This window comes from Rhopalosiphum padi, chromosome 1 (assembly GCF_020882245.1).
Source record: "Rhopalosiphum padi isolate XX-2018 chromosome 1, ASM2088224v1, whole genome shotgun sequence".
NCBI classification, from domain to species: Eukaryota; Metazoa; Arthropoda; class Insecta; order Hemiptera; family Aphididae; genus Rhopalosiphum; species Rhopalosiphum padi.
The window spans coordinates 81436796-81457940 of record NC_083597.1 but is presented as its reverse complement, the minus strand read 5'-3'; the positions used below and the strand labels follow the sequence as shown (position 1 = coordinate 81457940).

Here is a 21145-nt window from a genome sequence, read left to right as displayed (position 1 = left end):
TGTTAATATAATTCTTATTCGCCAAATGGCGAAATGGCGATGATAATATAATACATATATATATATATATATATATATACGATTATCGACAACAATGGTTTTCTTTGATATGCGGACTGAATTATTTTTTAAGTCCATTATTGTTATACACCTATATTCTTTTAAAGAATAGGTAATTAAAAAATGTGTTATTGATCAATATCATGATATATAATAATAATAATATGATATCAATACATAGAAGCGATTATTATATAAATAAATGCCATTAATATAAATATGTTTTTAGACGAAGATTTTTGCATAGCAGGACCAACTTCACGGAACCCATCATAGTTCAAACAGATTACCAAACATTGTTTATAGTTAGTAAAATTTGTAGGCTCATCTCTAAAACTTTAAAGTCAATTCCTCGGCCAATATGAACTTTTAAAGTATATACCCTTCCATTTTGTCCCAGGCTTTCAAAATAGCATCTATAGTTAGCTGTTGTCAAGAGTTGGCGAGCTAAGGTTAAGCTGAAATTTGACTTACTAATCGTAATAAGTCGTGATTCGTAACTTGAAACGATTTTATTTTTATTTTTAGTTAAGTAGGACTTAAGGTGTACTATACTTTCTCGTGCACTGAACATTTAAATATTATATATTCCAAATTGCAATGAATTCTATAGGCATAAACACCATAAAGAATAAACTGGATTCATAAATTTATCAACGACATGGATATTAATTTATTCGAATTTTGGACCATCTAGATTTTTTTACTACCGCTACAACGGTCGATTTGGAAAATAATCGTAAAGCTTTTTCTTATATTCGTACATTTGTAAATACTCTAAAACTGTTTAATCGACACCTATTATTATATTATGTAGTCATTTTCTTCTCCGAAATCACACACATCCGTGGTCGTGAGAATATAAAGAGCCCGATAGAAGACACCAGTGCCAAAATGAAGTAAGAAAAAAAAATCATATCGTACAAAGCATCAAAATTGTAGGTACCTATGCATATAATTGTCCTACAAATGTTGGCACAAATGGTATGTTATTTTGGCGCTTATTATGTGATATAGCCAAATGGCCCAACCCTCTATTGGCTATATTATACTTAAACTTAAATATGTGATAAGTAATTGTGTTTTATTGTATTGCGGTGTTATATATATTCGTTAAACCTTACAACTTTCTAGTTTCTTATAAATCTTAACTACCTACTTAGATGTAACAAGTAACACATATTATATAGGTAGATAAGTAACTATACTTATACCTAATATTCATACATTCATCTATTATTTGCTGTTTGGAAAGTGCTAAGAATTGGTCAAATTAAGTACCTAATAACGGCGGCTTAGAGATTTATATATTCGCCTCATTATAAGCATTTTCAATGAGTCATTATTCGACATAAAAAATTATATATTATTTAATTTAAGTGTTCGATGATTTTCCATATATTATTGTAATACTGTATTATAGATAAAATAAATATTCCCACTACCATTGATTATAAACATTACTTTTATAATCAATGGCCAATAGTTATACAAAAAATATAAGTATTATTCCAAGATAAACTAACGGTGAAATACTTTTTATTAGTTATAGAAAACAAATACATTTTATATATATTTGTACACATTTGTACAAAATATTTAATTGTCTTAAACTCAAAATTACATATTCATATAAATACATATATACGTATATAGGATCTACCTGCTACCCATCGCGAAGTCAGAAAAATTAAACTATTATGTTATTGACACCAAATGACCAAATGAAACTATTTTTATAATCCATAAAATATTAATTATTTCAAATTTTTATGCTATAAGAGCTACTTATCAAATACTATTCTTGTTTTATATTCATTTAAATAAATATTTAATATTAATTAACAATAATAACAAATACTAGCTGCAGCTTGATATATTATATATTTTATTTTATAATCATGATATCATTTTAGACATTTTGTTATTTTAATAATACATAAACATAACATTAATACATTATATAAAGGTGGGTAGGTACTTAAATACATAATTCTACACGTTTTTAATTATATAGGTATATTGCGTTCACTTATTTATGTTAGCAACCTTGAATGCACCCGAGAAGATTTTACATATGTAAGATGATGAATGTTTAATAATATTATGAGTTTAAATTATAATTTATTCTTCAAATGTGTATTATATATAAACATTATTTTATATTATTTACGTATTTAATACATCATATTTATATCGAAATACCTACCTACTGAATACTGGCTAATCCAAACTTCAGATTTCCTTTATTATGTGATAAACAATTCTGGTTATAGAGTGGTTATATTCTGGAAATAAGATTTATACGAGTATATAAAATTATATTTATAATTTGAATTAATTTATAGACATGAGTATTTCCGTCTTTTTTCAGTTTTTTTTCTATAAAATTGATTAAAAATTATTCGCTGGGTTGAAAGTTGAAATTCTTAAAAATGTAATACAAGATCCCACAAAAGTTATCTTATATCTAAAAATGTTTAAAATACTTAGGCATATATTTTTTTTATATGCATTTGAAGTTAGAATTTTGAAAAATTTCATAATTCGTTAGAATCGTACATAATTGCAAACTATTTTGTAGTTAAAACTCAAAAAAAATAATTTTTTATATCTAAGTTTTAAAAATGTAACTCAAGATTCTTCATGAATAGTTCATACTGAAATTATAAAATATAAAAAATGTATAAATACAGTTAATTTTTTTTTAGACATTTCAAGTTTTCGACAAAATGTCTTATTTCAGCGATGAATGACATAAAAAAAATATATGTTAATTGTTTTGTTATAATTTTAAAATATTATTAAACTTTAATGCATTTTATATTATTATGAATTTTACTATAGGCAATAACATTTTTGATTTATTTTAAAATAATATTATCTATAAATTACAGGTACCTACAATAAATATATTTTTACTGTATTTACAAAAAGATATGTTATTATATTTTATGTTATAAAAGTTGATATAGTATGGTATAAATATATTATACCAATATATTATTATAATAATTAAATACTTATAATATAATAAATACAATACTTTTGGAAAGACTTTTATCAGCGTACCGTAGTTCATAATACTAAAAGTAAAATAAATTACTTTAATAGCTATATCAAAAAAACATATCACTATTTGTCGTATGATAATATAAGCTGATTGACCGTTTCCGTTTAGAATCATTTTTCGTACACAATAATGATAATATATCATATAATTGATTAATTCCAATTCAAGACACCTATAATAGGGAACCACTCGACACCTAATATACAGCTGAGTGGTACCCACTTAGTTATTTTTTTAATGATGTATTTTAAATACAATTAAATTTACATAATAATATTTGCAACAGATTTCAAAAAAATTTGTTCATAAATAATTCATTAGAAGCGTATAATTAATTTAAATATTAAATTTTGGATAGTATTTATTATGTAAATGTATTATTATACAGGTAAGTGATGGATGCGGATAAACGCGATCAATGTTTGTAGTTTATTTTATCCAACAAAATTATATTCAATAAAACGATATATTCAAGTATGTTTAATTTGGTTATTCAATCATATAATAGTGTTTCAAAATTGACTTTATAAGAAATTATAAATGTTTTATTCTGTAATCTGTACCATACTAATCTTTTTCTGTGCTCGGTTTTGTATAGATGACATATTGACCACAATACCTAGTACGGCATAGGATAAAATAGAAGAAAATCTATAGTAAAACCTATTTAAAAAATACTCAAGAATCGGGTTTTATTTTTATTTTTGAATGCTATGAAGTAGTTATATTGGAATAACAGTATTTTTTCTCAATGACATCGATATAGTAACTATAGATCACTATCAAAACAGGATTTAAAATATTATTATTAATTTATTGGTTACAGAAATATAAATTGTTTCGTGACTTAAGATGGGACATTCATTGTATCAAATAGGTACCTAACTCTCGCAAACAATACGATAACAAAAACGATAGTCGATATGTTAAATGAACATAATTACATGGCGTAAAGTTTGCCTCATCAAATGGGATGATATGGACCCATTGAACACCCTTGAAAATATTCTAGTTGTATTACTGACTTGGACATTAACTATAATAGTATCATATAAATATTAAACTTTGATTTTTTTATCAACTTGGAAATTTGGAAGTATTTTACAGTTCAGTTTGGTGTTGCAGTTGGCAGTTGCTATAGTTGCTATACTTACTGCATGTAAGCGTATCCCCCTCTCGCTGTTTGTGTCCTGTGCCCCTAACGACATTTCCAACTGACTATACAAGGCGATTTTTATATTACCTAAACATGTACTATCAATTCGAAAAGCATAATTTTTTTTCGTTTTTATTTTTTGGTTATAGATATAAAACACAATCTTATATAACATTTTATCGTTACTTTATTTTTCACACTCTATAGTTTGTTTGGTGAAAAAACTTTTGATTATTGTAAATTTGTAATGCAACCTATAACTTTTATATTACATCATCTCATGTAGAATATTTTTCAAAAGATGTCGATACACTTGAAAATTGAAAAATTGAACTTCAACCTTAGGAAAACAGCTATATTTATATAAACTTGCGAATATGCCCCTATATCATTAAGAATGTTTGTAAACTAAGATAACCCTGGGCGGCTTGGTCTCCACACGAGTTTTTCTAAATGAGGTTTAGTAATCTTTTTGATATATTAATTTAAATAAAATTATATATATATATATAAGTAGGTTCAGGTTTATTTTGAGTTTCCCTTTTTATCTTTTTAATAATTGTAATCATATGTAGGTACTAGGTATATACACTCGCTTTCTCACAATGTACGTTGTTATTTCCTATAAACACTAATACTAGTTGTCTTAATTTCTATAAATAATAAATACTTATCGTACTTATATTTTTATAAATGCCAAGTAGAAATATAATAGTTATTATAATATATCTTTTTTTCTGAGAAATTTTTCTACTCAATTAAAAATACTTATGTATATAAAATGTTAATGTTTTATATACATATAGGATATAAGATATAAGTTTCATTATTTATAAAAATGTTCACGAAATTTATCAAAAAAATAAATAGGTATCAGTTTTTTATATCATATTTCACCACTAGAAATCACCAAATGGTGTAGTCTTATCAAAATAAACTTATAATTTATTTCCCATACATTGTATATAATCATAGTTTATAATGTTATGAGTGTTATGACATGATAAATATTTTGAAAACGTCTGTGCCACAAAACGCAGCATTTTCAAAGCTATTTTTATAATTTAATATATTTTATATGTGTTTAGACAACACGTATCATGTTGAAATAAACTTGATGTTTTGATAAATTATATGTTTGATTATTACTATAATTACCTAAACTGTAATGTATATAGATACTTGTTTATACTTTTATACATATTATTTATTAGTTAATTATTGTACATAATATATCGTTTATATAATTGTATAATCGCACATAATTGTTCGATAACTTTATAATTAAATTTATCTACATGATATTTATGATTAAGGGAACAAATATATACCTACTTTGAATATTTATTGGGACGCCGGGCATGGCCATGAGATGTGTGCTTAATTAAATAATTACCTTAACCCACTGCAAATGGTCACGATGCTTTGGAGAACACCGTTCGTCGCGTATGAGCGTCGTGCGTTGTTTTAGCGATCTCACAAATGATTTTTGTCGGGATCATATTATAGTTTTAAGATCATTATTAATGTACAATGAATATACTTTCTTTATTGTTTTATTATGAAAAAACACCTCGTGCGTTCTACATGGTTTTAAATATTAAATCAGATTCGTTACCGGATTGTTTGTATCATGATGAGAATCTATAATTTCTGATTTTACATCCTATGAAATTATATTTTGTACATTATATTAGATTCTGATCGGAGCGATGGCCGATCATGCATTGATTTTACTACGTGTTTTTTTTTTTTGTAGATGACTTGATGAGAATACGTAACACGTAAGTTGTAGATAAAACGCTTAGATTCGCAAAAACGAGTGGTTTTGGCTATCTAATTATGTCTAGTTTGAAGAGGCTAAACTTAAAAATTATTGTTTTTAAATTGTTATAACTTATAATTAACAAAAAAAGAACAACAAACTTAAGGAAAAACACGAATTTCTACGCTAATCCAATTTCGATAAAATGTTGTTTTTTGACGTAACTCGAAATAGAATAACTATAGATATATTAAATTTTCACCAAGTGTTTATATAATCTTTTTTATCTAAAATAACATTTTAAAAATTTCTTAGCCTTTTTGTGTTATTTTAGGCATGATAAATTAAAATTTTTTTTCTATATATGTTCATAAAATATTATTTGCTTGGTCTGCAGAATTCTTCAAAATTTAATACAAGATACTTAATAAGTAGTTCATACTACAACTGAAAAATTTAAAAAATATACAAACAATTATTTTTTATAGAATTCAATTTGGACGAAATTACTTATGTAAACAATAAATAATGATATTAATTATTTTGTTATTTAAAAAATATTATTAAACTTTTATATATTTTATATTATTATAAATTTTATTAAGCACAGTAATTTTTTTATTTATTTTAAGTTAATATTATCCATTAATACTATGAAGATTAGCATACTTTGAAGTTTTTACGGTATTTACAGAAACATGTTACTGTAAACATTTTCTCAACATACCGTAATACTAAAAGTAAAATACATGACTAATAAAAAATAAATATAAAATATACTCAGTGGTAAAGCTGACATTCTGACAGACCATCTTTGCTCAGAACTGTTTTTCGTATACAATGACACTCTGTCCTTGAATTCAAATTTAACACATCCATAACGATAACGAATAAGGAACAAAACCAGTTCAGTGGTATCTACAGTTGTAACACTTGTAAGTTGTAACTATACAGCTGAGTTCTCCAGATAGGTTTTATTTGTATATATATATATATATTTAAATTCTAAAACTTAGTTCCGGTCCTATTATATTTTCGTTCGTAATTTGTCACCTCGTCGTATATAATATCATGTGGGTAGATACGTATAGTATTATTGTGCATACCTACCACAGACACATAGGCACCACAAGGCATCACCAATGCGCAATGTGTATGATTGCACAACCACATAATAAACTGTATACACAGCAATCTGTGCAGAACATGTTTACGTATTATAACCTATACAAGCCCTACGTAACACCTATGCCGCCGTATGAATCGTATGATATAATATCATACCTACCCGTCATTGACCGTAATGCGATACATACATATATAATTATTATAATTCATTTTTAATGAACTTGAATGATTATTGTACGCACAGGAACTTAAATGTGTTTTGCAATAGATTTCCACAATACCTATATTATAAATCCAATGATAGTTACTAGCTAGGTGAGTTTAAGTGTACGATTAAAATATACAATTTGTACTATAGCCGGAGAGCATTAACTGTGACTTCCCATGTTCTGTTCACCTTTGAACAATTTTATTTTACTATATATTTATATTATAGTCTGTAAGATGTACTGTATGTATGTGCGAATAAACCGTTTACATTGTATTAACTATTAATCTCTAGTCAATTAACTAATTTATCAGGATATTCAGTTTCAATTTCTGATTCTTTCTTTTTATATACATTGAAATATTTTATGGGTATCATTAGTATTGCAAGTGAAAAAAATGTATATATTTTTTCATAAATAGATACAAACATTAGATTTTAAATTGTATGAACTTAAAGCTTTATTGACTTTATAATAAATAATATATGTACACATGTTCATTAAATAAAAAAGAAATTAAATGAATAATAAATATAAAAAATAATAATAACAGGTATTAAAATTTATAAATTATATATATATATATATATGGTAATAGTAAGCAGACATCTTAATAATTTAATTGCCATCGTTGCTCAGTGATCAATAAGAGTTTTCAACCTGTTTATTTTACAGGAAGAAAGATTATTAAGTTTAGCTCAAAAGCTGAGCTATTACTTATACAATAGGGTATAACACACTTATGTCAACATTTTGGTCTCAATATAAATTCATTTGACAAAAATCACTTTTACCAAAAAAAAAAAAAAACATACATATATACAAATAATTATTTTAAAAATCTTAAAATACATTTCAAAAAACTCTAATTACACAAAACAAAAAAAAAAATGTTTAAAATTAATGATAGGATAAATGGGCTTTCACGGTTTTTATTTGTAATATAAGGATAATAGGTTTCAAACAAAAATACTGTTACTCATTAAACGTTTAGAGTTAATATTTTGAAAGGAGTAAATTGTTTTCTATTCAATGTACTCAAAGTGAATACTGTACAGTGCACTTACTGTATAACATTTTAATTTAATAGATATAAATAAAAAAAAAAAAAATACATTGATAAATGTATAAAACTTATGGTTTATATATACCAAGGATACAACTTTAAAGTATAAAAGGACCTTTATATACGCTTTACACATTCAAGCTATTTACACAATACAAAACATGTGTGTGCATAATTACAAATTTAACTAACATACCTTTATAATGACAGTTTTTAAGACATGTCGATGGCACAATGTATGTGCTTTGATCGCATTGGTATATGGCAGGTGCTAAGAAGGGAGTCCAAGAGCTGCGGGGTTAGGCTGTTTAGACTGCAATTGCATGTGTTGTTGTTGCATGTGTAAACTTTGTTGTTGTAGGTGCATTTGTTGTTGCATATGAAGTTGTTGTTGTTGTAAATGAAGTTGATGTTGTTGAGGTGGTGATACAAATGGTTTCAATTGAATTGGAAATTGTCCGTCTGTCCACGATATAAGTGCATGTTCAGGCATTTCGGATGATTGAAAATGATCCTTAAGTAATGTTTGTGAAAAGTTTGAGTGCATCTGCAGTGCTTCATTTTCTCTAACTGGATCATTGCACATTCTATATAAATCTAAACACATTTGTAAAAAATTAGAAAATACTCAAATGACTACATAAAAAAAATAATAAGCTAAAAATAATATTCAAATATAAATATTTATAATAATACAATACAAATATAATTTATAATACCTTTAAGAATAGCTGAAGCCCAAAGTTGTACATGGACATCAGGAATTTTACTAGCTAGTTGCATAGCAGGTGTAACCATATTCATACTTTCTCTACTATTGCCTAATGATAAAAATATATGGCCAAGCAAAACTAAGGAACAACTTGTTAGACGATTTAAATCTTCTGCATTAGCCATTTTTAATGTTTCTCTTAAGTATCTCCTAGATAACAATAATAAAAAAATAAACATTAAATACGTTTTTAAAATATATATATATATATAAATATATGTTTTAATACATTTCAATTCACAAAAATTGAAAATCAAGATAAAATTAGAAGAGCTGTTTCATATTGAGCTTATGTATAACATTTTAGAAAAAGTTTAAACTATAAATATAAATGTTTATTTGATTGAATTCAAAGAACTTCAATATTGTATTATTATTATTTTAAATTTAAAAGAAGTTATTAATTATTCCAGTTCTTGAAAAAGAATTAAAAATTATTCTAATTAACAAAGAATTATGAGTACAGATTGTATCTAATATTAAACATGATTAAAAATAAAAGCTTGCCAATTAATAACTTATGAACAATAAATATTTAAAACCTTAATAAAAAATGAATGTTAGGTGACTTTAGCTATTTATAGTATAATATTTGAAGACTTTGTGTTTAGATTAAATGGTTTACTTACTTTGCTTCATTATAACGGGCTTGAAAAAATGATTGCAACCCTTGAACATAGTATGCAGCAGCTCTGAGACTGTGCGAATGCGATGTTAGAGTTTCTGGGTTTATACGATCTAAAAGAGCATTTAGTTCAACATCTCTTTTACCTCTTAAGTATACAATTGCTAAATTGAGGTTCGCAAATGTCCATAACTCACGTTCTTGTGACAACTGTAAAATAAGATTTATGATATATTTTCAATAAATATTTATATAATATACACAACATGTTTTATTCATCTCTTACAATACATTTTGTTTGTTAATATGAATTAAAGAAATTGTTAGTATGTATGTATTAGATATCAACAGTCAAGTTGATCGTACTTATGGTTCTGAAATTTAGTACATAGGTAATCATATACGTAAAGATGTGTACCTCACAGACAAATTTTTAAATTTTGCATTTTTAACATGGATCACTCAGGGATTTGTTGGCTCATAAAAAACAAATATTTTTTGTTTGTATAGAGTTACCAATGGATACAGAAAATAAGATGGTCATTATAATTTGATAAAATTTTAGACTTGAAAAAAACCACTATAATAGGACAGGTGTAACTGACATTTATTCGTTTAAAACAGTGTAAATTCACTATTAAGTAATTCCATAATATAGATTAATAAATAATTGATTGTATTGGATCTTGAGTACAACTATATGAAAGTCAAATTACTTTTGACTTAATTTTTAGCTATATTTTGAAACAAAAATAAAATAAAATATTTAAAAACAATATTGAACTGAAAATAGATTTGATTATGTTCATAATTTTAAGATAAATTTCCGATGTCATCAAAATATAAAATGTTAAGTGAAAGAGTATTAAATTTTTAATTTATGTGAAATATTGTGACAGTGAAAGACAATTGTTGTAAAATAAAAAAAATGTAAGGCAATAGTTATGTTATATTATGTATATTATTGCATTATATTAGATGTCTTACTGTAAAGTATACCTACCCTTAAAGAAGTAGTAAATTGCATTTCAGCAGCATCCATACAATTCATACTCATTGCATATAGGCCAATAAGCATATGAAGTTGAGGTCGATGAGAGTTTAAAAGCCGTGGATGTCTTTGACAAATACTACATACTTGAGACATTTCACGTAATGCTTGTGATTTATTTCCTGTAACTAGTCGACACATAACCATATTTTCGAGCAACATTAACTGGAAGACTGACAATATTGGCGTTTTGTTGTCACCAGCTGTTAAAAAATGTAAGCAGTACAATTATAAATTAATTATCTTTTATTTTTTAACTCATAGATTACCTTTTAGTTTTTCAATCTGTGCCAAAGCTTTATCAGTATACTTTTGTGCTTTGTCCATGTACCCTGCCTGCATACTATGCATTACAGTCACTAGATAGACTACAACATATAATTGTTCTTTAGGCATCCATATAAACATATCACCCATGTTTGATCCACAAACAACTGCAACAAAATTATTTTTTATGTTAAATTACAATAACTAACATCTTCATTGTATAAAATAAAAATGAAGTTATTTTAATTAGAAATTCACTTTGAAGAAAAATAATTGTACTAATCCTTAATAAAAACTTATTTTCATATGAAAACGTTTAGCAAGGGATATAAATTGGATGTTAATTACATTATTTTATCTACAGAAAGAATGTTGGAAAAATTGAAATTTATTTAAAAAAATAAAATAAATACTACCAATATTTAACAAATAAACATTATATACTGATATGTATTATGTAGTATATTTAAGTACTATTTTGATATTAAAACATTAAAAAAAAGGCTATACATTTATAATTTATAATTTAATTTTTACTAGAAAAAAATCTGTTATTTTGTAAAATAATATCTAATAACTAACTTTTAAACAATTTTCATATTATAGCAATTTTCATTTAATCAAAATTAATGTGTAATTTTTCAAAGTAAAGTAATCTTTTAAATAAGTTGAATGTAGATTTTTTTTTATTTTATAGCATATTTAAATAATTTAATATTTTATTATATTTAATATTCTTGAATCAAAAATAAAGACTAAAATAAATTAGTAAATAGCTAAAGGATAAAGACAAGGATTTATTTAAGTCAATAGTAACCTTCATCAGAGGGCCAAGTAGGCTGCATGATTGTCAGAATACTTTGTTGTAATTGTTTTAAACACGGTTTGACACTCTTTACTTGTCCAGCCATTAAATAATGACATACCTTTAAAATAATGACAAAAGTTGAAAAATACGTACATGAGAGGTTCAATAAAATTAAAATCATTACTTGTAAAACTAAAAAGAAAACTTTTAGATATTCTTTCTGATATTGGCTGGCTTGCCAGTTATCAACTAAATATCCGGCTTGGGTTAATAATGGAGAAACTTCTGTGATTTTTTTGTCAATAAGCAGTAACTGGTTAAAAGAATAAAACAATAAACATTTAAAATATCAGATTATAAAAAATTTCTTATTAAATGTTGCAAAAAAAAATTCCTACCATGCATCTACTGAGCAGAAAAAGTACTCTGGTATAAGCTGCTGACGATATGTGAGCGTAATCGACGCCAACACCAAGTAAGCTGCTAGCCAATTCGTAATCTTTTTCTACAGCATGTATTTGCTAGAAAAAAGAAACAAAAATTAACATTGAAAAAATTATGAACAATAAAGTTGGTCACGCATTTGCAGAAACAGCCATGAGCGTTTGTACTCACGGCTAATTGAAATATAAGTCTACAATGCCAGTAGATGTTGTGCTGTGACAGTTCGACGGCTTTCCTCAGAATGGGTTTGGCTAGATTCGATTGGTTCTGTTGCTGGTAGAGCTCGGCCACGACACTAGCTGCCTCGAATTTGACGTCGTCGAACGCGTTGATGGACTGCGACAGCAACCACTAAGGACAGGCAAAAATTGAATTAAGTATGTCGTTGGCCCGTGGGGTGGGGAGGGGGGACGATGTCCGATCGGCAGCGAAATTACCGCTTGTTCGAGGTGCGTCCGAGCCAGGTCCGTGTTCTTCGTGTACTGGAGGAGTATGTTGCCCAGCTGCAGATGGGTCCGGGCTTCGACCCTTGGCGGAGGTTTGAAACTGAACACTGCCTGTAAGCACTGGATGCACATCTTGATGCGATTTGACGTCCGGAAGTTTTCTGCCAGCCCCAGCAGCGACAGGTACCAAGCGTCTTGAGATGACGCCATCGGACGGCGGCGATGTATCCGTCAGAATCGTTGAGGGAAAGTATAAGACAACTGCAGCGATATTCTCTTTTTTAACAGTTACATATTACATTTATCAACAATTGTTATAATCACGAAAAATTGTCAACAAAACACACACTGAAAACACCGTCAAGGAATATTATTGGTAGAACGTGACCGCTGTTACTCATATCCCAGTTACCAACTGTGCGGTATCAACATAAGATAACCTTATCACACGGGGCGTACAAATCCTAGTGATAAGCGCTTATCACAAAAATGATAAAGGCCTGAGAAATGATAACATTGATAACTTCTAAAATAATGATTTGCGAGAATTTTTGAGTTAGACTTTTGTATTCAGTGCTTTAAAACACTATGGGTGGAACACTGGGGGGGGGGGGTCGAAAAAATCTCGTAGGAACTAAACTGCATTTGTTCCGCATTTATTAGCCAATTTTTTTTAGATTATAGACAATATAGACTATAGTAAAATCTACGGACTTTATACTATATTATAATTATATAACATTGTATACACAGTTAAAGGCCTAAGTATAATTCAGAGGCTAGTGCTTTATAATGATATACCTACCAATAAAACTGAACTATTTGAATTATGAAGTAAAAAATGAAAGTTATACATATGTCATTTATTATAGGGCCATTTACCTACTAATTTTATTCTTTATTTGATATGTAATTATGACGGGGGAGGGAGTAAACAATTGAAAATAGCCCCCCTCCTCTCCTCTCTATGTTATATTAAAACCGCCACTCATAAAAACAAAACACACAACATTGTAAAATTAATTCATTCATTGTTCTGTTCAAAATCTAAAATCACAAAAAAAAGATCATGAAGACAGAAAAAAAATGGACAAGTGCCAGGTATAAATATCAGCTCTTCCTGGTTGGGTTAAACCTCACTGTTCAATATTCATCTATATTGAATACACTTAATTATTTAGGATTAGTTAACAGTTGACACGAATCGTTGGTACATTCTTGTTATACAAGAACCAATATTTATTAGACTATGTCTATTATCGAGACTCTGACCCAAAACTACCTTCGTTAATCGTCTTTATTATGAACAACACAATCTTAACCATATTCACGCGCCACGTTTCAATTTTCAAATTTACAATTATTACTTATTCGTAACTCGTAAGTCATAATTAGGGAACGGATTTAAATTCTCTATAAAAAACAAGAAAAATGCCTTAAAAAAAACAGATTTATGCACTCATAACAGAATTATTTTTAAAAATACTTTTAAAATTTGTTTAATTATATAATTTTTTATTCTTAGGTATTAATTATCTTATCATTTTCATCATCCTCTAGTTCTCCTATCTTTTTTTTACTTTGAAAATTATTTCCAAAAAATGAATATACTATTTAGATAGATACATTAATCATACTTTTACCTTGTGTTTCATAATAGCACTGTGCCACATTGTATAATCAGGTGCTGCTTAATTTTTACCAAATTTTATCAATTCCTAAATAAAAATGACTTAATAACATAAAAATGTAAAAATTTATTCCAAGAAGCAAAAAAGTCTTAAGAATGTAGAAAAATACAAAATGAAAGTTACATTTTATAATTCCTTGATGTATCAACAGTGGCGTAGCCAGGGGGGTTTGGGTGTTGAAACACCCCCCTTCGGCCGTATTTTTATCAAAAATATAATGTTTGTAATATAGGAATACAATCATTTATTCGTGGTGAAATGCATTCTGTTATGCCGTATTTACGTTATCGACTGCACTGGTGATAATAATCATTATCATTCAATTATTTTATTATTTTTATACGGTTGTAGATTTATTTTATTATATTACTAAAAAAACACCCCCTAAAAAAAATCCTGGCTACGCCACTGTGTATCAAATAAACTTTGTGCTTGGAAAGCAATGTTTTTGGACACTCAAAAAAAAATGCAATTTGTATTTAAATCTGCAGTTCCCTAGTCATAAGTCATGACCTCTTATTATATTATTAATTTTTCACTAGTTATAAAAGTGGTCTCGTTGATCACATTTCAAAATTTAAAATATATTATTATTTATTAGTTTATTGCTACCTATACATTCGTATAGGTAAAGTATTAATATAGAAAAGCCTGTAAAGCGGTAAAATTTAAAAATCTCAGATAATTACAGGATTGTGACGTTTCACATTATAAAAAAATCTTGTATAACAGGAAAATACCCGATTAGGTTTAATGTGGTTGTATACATTTGACCCTGCTCAGTATACGATATATATACGATGACAAAGTAATATTATTTACATGTTTAATTTATAAGGTGATTGTACGGTGACGTCATTAAGAGAACATAATATTATATTAAAATTTTAAAGCAGATACGTCACATAAAAATATTATGTAATGATGCTGTACGTCACCATACTATTATCTATATTACAAGCATAAATGTATAATATTATAAGTAAGCATACAATATATTGCTTGTATGGACAAGAGCATACAAAGTAATATCTGTAAATGGCCTGTGGTTACGAAATCGATAGAAGTACATAAATTACAAGTGGAATAACAAATCATATATGTATATAGATAAAAATATTAAAAAATACATTGAATAATTTATTACAGTACACTACTACATACGGTTCTGTATATTTTAAGGAGTGGAGACAAACAATTGCCCCCCAGCAGAATTTTTTGGGGCTTACAGCGATTTTATTTATAATAAACTGTGTACGGGTAAGTAAATCATACTGAATTATTTGTTACCATCATGTTCAACGATTATCATCACATATTTTGTATTATTAAATTACATATTTATTTCATATTATGTCTACGCATTTAGCGACACACGTATAACGATGAAACAGAATTCAATTAAACCTATCCAACAATTTTGTTTACCATTTGTTGGATAGCATTAGAATGTTTTTATAATTAGTTGGGTGGCGCTTAAAAAGTTATGACTAATTTTTAAAAACCGCTGTTAAGAGGACGTTAATTCCGCATGTGTCGTCTTTGTCTTACTAACGCACATGATGAATATGGTAGCAAATTTGCGTTCAGAAGATCACATTTTGTGATGTTAGGTTTAACATTAGAGTAAATTTACCTATTATTAAATTTAAAGGTAAGAATATTATGTAGAAAATGTCATATGCTTTTATTGGTATTATGATTTTAAAGTGAGTTATGAACATTTTAAAGTTGTAGTATTTTACATACCTGTAACACACTTTAAAATCATAGTAAAAAATTACATTTTCTTTAGATAATTCTTACCTTTAAATTGACTTTAATATTAAAGCTAACATCACAAAATGTGTTCTGCTGAACGCAAATTTGCTATGATATACGTTAGTAAGACAGATACAACCAGGCATGTATAAAAAAAAAATCGGGGGGGGGGGGGGGGGGTACAAAATGTAGCAATACAAATTGTGCCACAACATAATAAAACAATTTTTTCCTCGTTACTCGAAATTATTTCGGGAGTGTTTGAGCATCAACCCTTCCCCCATGTATACGTGCCTGCCGCCTGGATACAACACATGTGCGGGTAAACGGTATTATACAAAAATGTCCGAAATCAAGAATGTCCTAGGTGAAAATGTCAGAAACCAAGAATGTCCATGGTAAAATTTAGTTATAATTGGGCAAAGAGATATAGGACAACCTCCGGCAAAAAAAAAAAATGTATATTAATATGCAAGAAAAATTTAAAAAAATTTGCAAAGTGTATAATAATAAAGAAAAAAGTATAGACAACTTTTTAAAATGTATATCGTTGACATTCGTAAATTTTAATTAGGCAATAATTATCTGGGTTTTTTTTGGACATTTATATAATCTATTTTTTTATTTATTTTTATATTCAATAACGAAAGAATTATTAATTATTAACTATTATTTGGACATTTTTATAATCAATTTTTTTATTTATATTTTATATTCAATAACGAAAGAATTATTAATTATTTTTTTAAATATTATAATCAATATTCTATAAATACACCTTTCATATCTGACTACCGCAATAATGAAATAATTGTTTATTTTTTTTTTAAATATTATTATAATCAATGTTGTAAATATATTTAAGGAGGTCTTTTACTTAGTTTATTTTGGACAATTTTACCATGTACATTTTTGGTTTTGGACAATTTTACCGTGGACATTTTTTCCTCGGACATTTTTACCTAGATTCGGGTAAACGTCCTCTTAAGTTTACACCAACAGTCGACACTTGAACAATACAAAAACAATCCGAAATATTGGTTATTATCTATAACGTTTGGTTTATTTCCGGGTCCGTAATCGGCGCTTTCGCGTACGACTATATATATATATATAACTATATAAGTATATTAATATTTTTTTTTTCACGCGCGTAATATAATATATTTAATAAAATATAATATGTTTTTGGATTTCGCTTAATCGCATACATTCTTCGTTTATCTATTTATGATTGTTATTGTCATGATATGTGCGCCATCGAGTTTCGAGTTACGTTCTCTGTCCCATGTATACACACACGATCCTCTCGTGTCGCGCGCGTACAATATCACGGGCCGTATCATACCCACTGAACGCGAGTGCGGACACGTCGTTCGTTGTTTTTAGTTTTGACATTATAATACGTACGCTGCAGTCGAGGCACCGTCTGACACAAGGCCGTCATTAGAAGTGTGTACAAGAGATGACCGCCGAGGCGAGACGGTACGCCGTACCCAGCCTCATCAAGTTGGCGTACCGGGCGTGCGACAAGATCCAGCGGCACACGTACCGGACGGATTACTGTACGCTTCCGCGCGTCGACATGCAGCGCTGTTGCAAGTCGCTGTTCGAAATCTTGAAGCTGAACACGGAAGCCGGCGGTTTCGACCCGGAAGGCGACAGGCGGTCCATGTACCGGAAGGTGATGCGCCGCGGCGGCAACGGCGGCCGCGGGTTTGGGGCCGTGTGCGAGATGGCCGCCAGTTACGGGCACGTCGACTGTCTGAGGCTGGCCCACGAGATCGGCTGCCCATGGGACGCGTCGACGCCCTCGGTCGCGGCCCTCGGCGGACACCTGGAGTGCCTGATGTACATGCACGACAACTCGTGCGCGTGGGACGAACGGACGTGCAACAAAGCGGCGGGCGCGGGCAACTTGCACTGTCTCAGGTATGCGCACGAAAACGGATGTCCGTGGCACGAGCTCACGTGCGCCGATGCTGCGGCGGGCGGACACCTGGACTGTCTGAAGTATGCGCACGAAAATGGATGTCCGTGGGACGAACACACGTGTTTTCTGGCCGCAATGTTGGATCAATTGGCGTGTCTCGTGTATGCCCATCAAAACGGATGTCCCTGGGACAGGGACTACACCGACCGTTTGTTCATCAGTCGGCGATGTCTCGAGTACGCGTTCAACATAGGATGTCCGAACTTTTGGTGGACGACCAACGCCGGTTATAATTTATTTAATTAGGTGTAGGTATCGTAATGTTTTTTTCATATTTATGTCTTGTACATTTCAATAAATTATTATTATACTAAGTAAGTACTACTGTAAATTATAATACGTAAGTCTTATCATTGTATCTTGATATAGGTATTTTAACTATAATTATATAAACTTTCTGTGTAAAAATACGCAAGTGCTCTGAATTTGCTCATGCTATTGATATATTAGCAAATTCCATTTTTTTTTCAGAATAATTTGTCACAGTTATTTTGGCTATGTTAATTATTATATTGAACTTTTTGTTTTACTGTAACATTAATTTAGTGTGTAAATATTGTGTATAGGTCACGATGTATGCATAGCGAGTAAAAACAATGTAAACTGTAGTATTTATAATGTTGCGTGTCATCATGATTTATAAAGATAACAACATTATAAACTTTAATGTATTGTACCTATGTTTATTGAATTTTTTTTTTTTTGTTATTATATCTATCTATTATTATAATTAAACGATTTTTGCAACGCCTGTATTGAAAGTTTAATTTTTGATGTTGGTGGTTTTGGAATAAAACTTTTTTTTATTCGATCAGTGGCTGATAAATTGAAAATCTCTAGTTACTGTCCAAACAGATTTATTTAGACGAACGTATCGATAAATGTTGTGTAATATGTCATATCTACTATAACTGTCTACAACGCTATTTTTTCTTACTCACTATAACGGTACACGAAACCTAACTTATTTTCCCAATATTTATAAAATAAATACTTATACAATTTTATAGTAGTTTTAGTATTTATTTTATACATAATATGTGGAAAATACGTTTATGAGAAAAAAATATGACAATTAATGTTTATAATGCCAAAAAGGGCAATGCCGGGCAACATCTAGCGATATTATGGGGCGTATACCAGTTGCCCTCAAAAGTACTTTTTTTATACCAATCCCCCCCAAAACTACCTAGAACAAAATTCGCTAGTTGTCCTCAACCAAATGTACCAGATGCCCTCACATATTATATACATGCATTATAATACCAATCCGTAAATAGGGTAGGTAAATATGTAAATAATAATAATATTTATAATAAAAGATCGAATACAATAATTATAAGCGGTATACAATGTAATTTTCCAAAACGATAAGATAGTAAAGCATGATAAAAAAGTTGATATTTGTAATTATATAATATATAATATGTATAAAAATATGTAGGTATTGTAAAAAAAATAGTATAAAATTTATATAAATAATATGAATAGGTACAATAGTTATAATTTATAAGTATACTTAGACGCGTCTAAAATTACAATTTTTATTTTTATATACTATTATTTACATATTATTACCTCTTCTATTTTACGGATTGGTATTATCATGTATATAATAATATGTGAGAGCAATTTATTGGTACTCTTAGTTGAGGACAACTGATACATTTTTAAAATGCCAAAAACAGCCATTAAGGCAACTGGTCAACACCCGTTTTTTTGGAACATCACCAAAAGATGATTACATCCAAAAGTAACCTTTTTACCTATTCTGATTGTGGCCTGTACATAATAGGTAAGAAATACTATTTTTAGTGATAATTAAAACTAAATTAATTAAACTAAAAACCTTATTTTGCGTCGGATAAGTATTTTGATATAAATATAATTATCATATTCACAATAAATTCATATGATTACCAATACTCAGCGTGATAATTTCTAATCCATTAAAGATAAAAAAAAAGCAGATATAAACTAATGATTCTGATTTTTCACTTGAAATATGGACTGCTTGTAGTTCTAGTATGTATTTAACAACAAATGCGTGTGAAAATTTTAACAAAATTAAATTTTTTATTTTATATTTCACATCTAAGTACATTTTAATTTTTGGAAATTTTAAGACAAAACTAAACAGATTTTAAAATAAAAATGCAATTAATAGTTTCTACTCATAGGCAAAAAAATAAACAAATTAATAAAAATGTGCATAAATCTAAATTAAAAAATTAAAAAGTAGGAAATATGTAATTTTAAGTTTGTAAAAATAAGTTATAAAAATCTACTTACGAAACTATAATTTAATTTTTATTATACTTCTATTTATTGACTTGATATTAAAATTGGTATTTTAATATTATTGCTATGTGTATATTTATAATTTCATATTTATTGTATTTCTTTATTATATCTTTTTTAATTATAAACATTTTTTGCCTTTTATGAATTAAACTATATTTTTTATCTATAATATACTTTTTATGATACATTTTAATGAAAATGTATGCCTATAAAAATGTATTTTTATTTTACCTATACCTATATAATTGTTTTATAAATTATACGTTATTTTAATGTAATTAAACCAATGTGTATTTGATCCAGAATAACATACTTATATTTGCCATGAAATCAGACTACCTTTTTGGTGACACTCGAATTGTCTCTCAAATTTAGGTAGGTAACCTTTTTTCACTTGAATTGCCTCCGGATGTTTTCGGAGGCAGTTCGAGTTTACTCGAATTGTAACTCATAGCACACTTAGATTATCGATAGTTTTACATGTACTATCGATTTTTATATCGTTTTCTGTAATTTTCAACAATAT

The 21145-nt window shown here is 28.1% G+C and overlaps 2 protein-coding genes across 2 annotated transcripts; one reads left to right on the top strand and one right to left on the bottom strand.

Moving 5' to 3' along the window:
- Positions 1 to 7826: 7826 nt before the first annotated feature.
- LOC132917099 (MAU2 chromatid cohesion factor homolog) lies at positions 7827 to 13184 on the bottom strand. The gene is made up of 10 exons (XM_060977657.1): positions 12862 to 13184; positions 12596 to 12775; positions 12379 to 12501; positions 12165 to 12293; positions 11990 to 12098; positions 11175 to 11339; positions 10858 to 11108; positions 9859 to 10064; positions 9177 to 9379; positions 7827 to 9054 (listed from the first exon to the last, which is right to left on the bottom strand). The coding sequence occupies exons 1-10, from the start codon at positions 13078 to 13080 to the stop codon at positions 8729 to 8731; spliced, it is 1911 nt and encodes a 636-aa protein (XP_060833640.1). The 5' UTR covers positions 13081 to 13184; the 3' UTR covers positions 7827 to 8728.
- A 4443-nt stretch (positions 13185 to 17627) lies between these two features.
- Positions 17628 to 19070, top strand: LOC132932115 (uncharacterized). Its single transcript, XM_060998334.1, has one exon. It carries the CDS (start codon positions 17788 to 17790, stop codon positions 18559 to 18561), a length of 774 nt encoding a protein of 257 aa, XP_060854317.1. The 5' UTR covers positions 17628 to 17787; the 3' UTR covers positions 18562 to 19070.
- The last annotated feature ends 2075 nt before the right edge of the window (positions 19071 to 21145 follow it).

Excerpts from the sequence above, each read along its gene's own strand:
- LOC132917099 (XM_060977657.1), bottom strand. The coding sequence starts at position 13,080 with ATGGCGTCATCTCAAGACGCTTGGTACCTGTCGCTGCTGGGGCTGGCA. Across the intron at positions 12,776-12,861 it reads GGACGCACCTCGAACAAGCG|TGGTTGCTGTCGCAGTCCAT; the intron begins GTAATTTCGCTG and ends GCCTGTCCTTAG. Across the intron at positions 10,065-10,857 it reads AATTTACTACTTCTTTAAGG|TTGTCACAAGAACGTGAGTT; the intron begins GTAGGTATACTT and ends CTTATTTTACAG.
- LOC132932115 (XM_060998334.1), top strand. The coding sequence starts at position 17,788 with ATGACCGCCGAGGCGAGACGGTACGCCGTACCCAGCCTCATCAAGTTG.